At 49.7% G+C, this 3104-nt stretch overlaps 1 protein-coding gene across 1 annotated transcript; it reads right to left on the reverse strand.

Annotated features, from left to right (window-relative positions):
• Positions 1–771: 771 nt before the first annotated feature.
• LOC123189634 (chitinase 5) lies at positions 772–1834 on the reverse strand. The gene is made up of 2 exons (XM_044602096.1): positions 1469–1834; positions 772–1366 (listed from the first exon to the last, which is right to left on the reverse strand). The coding sequence occupies exons 1-2, from the start codon at positions 1755–1757 to the stop codon at positions 963–965; spliced, it is 693 nt and encodes a 230-aa protein (XP_044458031.1). The 5' UTR covers positions 1758–1834; the 3' UTR covers positions 772–962.
• Between the last annotated feature and the right edge of the window lie 1270 nt (positions 1835–3104).

Consider the following 3104-nt stretch of genomic DNA (forward strand, 5'->3'; position numbering starts at 1 on the left):
AGAGAAGTTTAGAGAGCATGCATGTCGAGTAGCCTCGTTTGACTCGGGCCTACCACTGAACCTCTCTCGACGCCTTATTAACATAGGACCATGTCACGCTTCGTCGAGTCGACTGCACCTATTTATAAAATATTGATGACTTAATCTTATCATGTATGACAAACTTCACTATAAGGTCATTGTACAGACCCCCAATTAAAATATTCATTAGGCTTGCTAGACTAATGATATCCGTAATAATCTTGATTTTGACCATGTTGATAAAACACCCCTAATCACCATGTTGTTTTCCCTACAACAACAATAAAATATTGGAAATCATTTATATGAAATTGTTAAAATCATTGTACTAAAATAATTGTAATTTCTGGAGTAGAATATTTTTAAGCAGTTTTATGAAATAGTTAAATTGATCTTTTTTAGTAGTGCAAAACACTTTTTTGAAATAATTTAAATATCTGGAATAATGAAATATTTGATATCACTTTCTGAAGTAAAAATAATAATTCATGAATACACATGCATTTGTGTATCTTTGCATTGATAGGTAGAAAAGGTACAACAAATGGAGGGGGCATTACTACTCGGCGTGAACAATGAACTGCGCGGCTATTACCATGAGCAGAACAGAGCAAATGGGTTGCTCAGCCCCGAAACGAAGGGAAAACCAAGGAAAGAATCAAAAACTATGAATAGTTAAAGTAGTGAAAAATAACTTTGCTGAAATAAGTAGAATCACTTCTCCGAAATAATAAAAAAACTCTGGGATAATGAAACATTGGCAGCATTTGGATGCTGTCAAGAAATGTTTATTTATTACGTTTATTTATATTACCGATATATGAATACAGAAATCCAAATTACATATACAGAATATATAGATGATCCCAGAATACACAGGGAGGCAGAGCTGTAAGTAGGAGCATCGTCTGAAAAAATGTTTTTGCGCGTCGATCAAGAATCTAGCAAGTGAGGTTGTTCCCCGGGTCGACCCCGAACTGCTTGCAGTACTCCACGTAGTAGTTCGCCCGCGCGTTCATCGCCGGCGCGTTCCCGCCGTTGCACTCGCCACTGTTGATTTTCCTGGTGGTCTCGCCGAACCCCTGCGGCACGACCTGATGCACGTTGGTCATCCAGAACCAGAACGCCGCCTGGAACGTCAACGCCGGGTCCTGCGCCACCTTCTCCGGGTTGTCGAGCCCGTTGAAGCCGAGCTTCTGCCCCGCCGCCCCGTAGTTGTAGTTCCACGTCAGCTGCAGCGGCCCGCGCCCGTAGTACGCCCTCCCCGAGGTACACGGCCACAGCGGGTAATTCGTGTCGCAGTAGTTCTGGCTCGCCCCGTCCTTCTCCTCGATGTAGCACATGTCTGTACACAAGTAACAAGTTACATCGACAGCTTAATTATGGAGAGCTAATGAAAGCTTAAACTCGTCTAGTGTTGGTATATGAGTGCTTTCGTTTAGCTTACATCCAGTCTCGTGGGTGAAATGGGCGAAGAAGGCGGCTATCTCCCTCTTGCCGTCGTCGCTGGTGCCGCCTTCCCCGAAGTCGGGGTTCGCCTGGGCGCCGTCCAGGAAAAACTGGCGCGTGTAAAAGCTCTTGCCGGGGCACCCGTCGGCGGCGGCCCGGGACTTGATCCCGTCGAAGAACGCGTCGGTGACGACGCTCTCCACGGGATCGCCGCCTGCCAGTCCGGCGCCAGATAGGACTACTGCTGCTAGCCCGAGAGCCAGGATCGCCATGGGCGACTTCGCCATGTCGAATCAACAATCAAGGTTTGCTTGTTGAGGCCCTAGTAGCTGCTTGCTTACGATGTGACTGTGCATGGCAAGGCGCGGTGGCAAGCGGTTTATATAGACACAGCAAGTTTGATCTTGCGGACGACTATGGCGTCAAGGTTGGGCTAGATCAGACCGACCGTCGGTCACAGATTCACACGGCTCGTCGACTATAAAGACTTTTCTTTGCAGGGGTCATGTTTCAAAGCTTAGTCTGATGCGTAAACTGCACGCCCTTGCACTTGCTGTCTCGCTGTACGAGAGTTCGGCAGCTCAAGACCAAATGCTCGTCGTGTCGATCGGGGAATCAATCCCAGCCCCGGCGTGCTGCTCCCTCCAAAGTTCGATCTTTTTTCCACGTCGGTGCTTGGTAGCTAGTGCCGTTACCCTTCTGGTACGTGTACTGTGCTCGCTGCTCAGTGGTCATTTCTTCTCTCTGTGCGGCCAGGAGTGAGTTACGCATGCAATATCCGGGTTCAGGGAAGCTTCACAGAAAGCGCGAATTTATTGGTACCCAGCAAGGCAGCAGAAAACAGCTTGATCAGTCTAGAAAGGAAGACTCTTCATGGTCAGTCCACTGCGGAAATGCTGGCTCATTCAACGGCTAAAGTAGGCGCCTATTGATGTCAAAGATTGGTAAGAGCATCTGCCACCCTATTTGCAAATCATCACATTCGTACGATTACATGCAACGTAAAACTATAATTTTCGCCAGGACGGTCCTCGTTGTTCCGGCTGTGTCCATGTATGGCGGCCGGCTGCGCCCATCGGATTGGAGGTGCGGTCTTTGGAAAGGTAGAGTAGGTACTCGGGGCGCCAAAGTCTTTCATGCCCTATTCTTTCTCATCGAAGCCCTGAGACTGCAGGTCGCTAGTGGATGTAAGATTGATGATGGATCTGATCCGTTATGGACGGAGGCTGACACGTCCACCACGACGGGACTGCAGAGCCATGGTCGCCGATCACCCGTTGCGGCACCGGAGAGTGCGAGTCTGCCTCGCCGACGTCTGGCGGGAGGGTTGTCACGACCTCCCGCGCCTGCTAGCATTGTGCCATATTTGTGTCGGCATGAAGTGGTTGTGCACCTTCGCCTCGGTGCGCTAACGAAGCGGTTGCGTATCCGCCATGGCGCTCGTACGCCAAATGGACCGCACCACCTTAGGCGAGGCAGCGGCGACACTCCTCGCGCCGGAACCATGCGCCATTTGCGTGGACACAATGGATTCTCCCGAATGGAGTTCGATCATTGTAAGCATACTCCTCCCAGGAGCGACAGAGTGCGATGCGGGCAACCATCTCCTCGCGGCCGCATGGACGAGTTTCCAG

This window comes from Triticum aestivum, chromosome 2A (assembly GCF_018294505.1).
Source record: "Triticum aestivum cultivar Chinese Spring chromosome 2A, IWGSC CS RefSeq v2.1, whole genome shotgun sequence".
NCBI classification, from domain to species: domain Eukaryota; kingdom Viridiplantae; phylum Streptophyta; class Magnoliopsida; order Poales; family Poaceae; genus Triticum; species Triticum aestivum.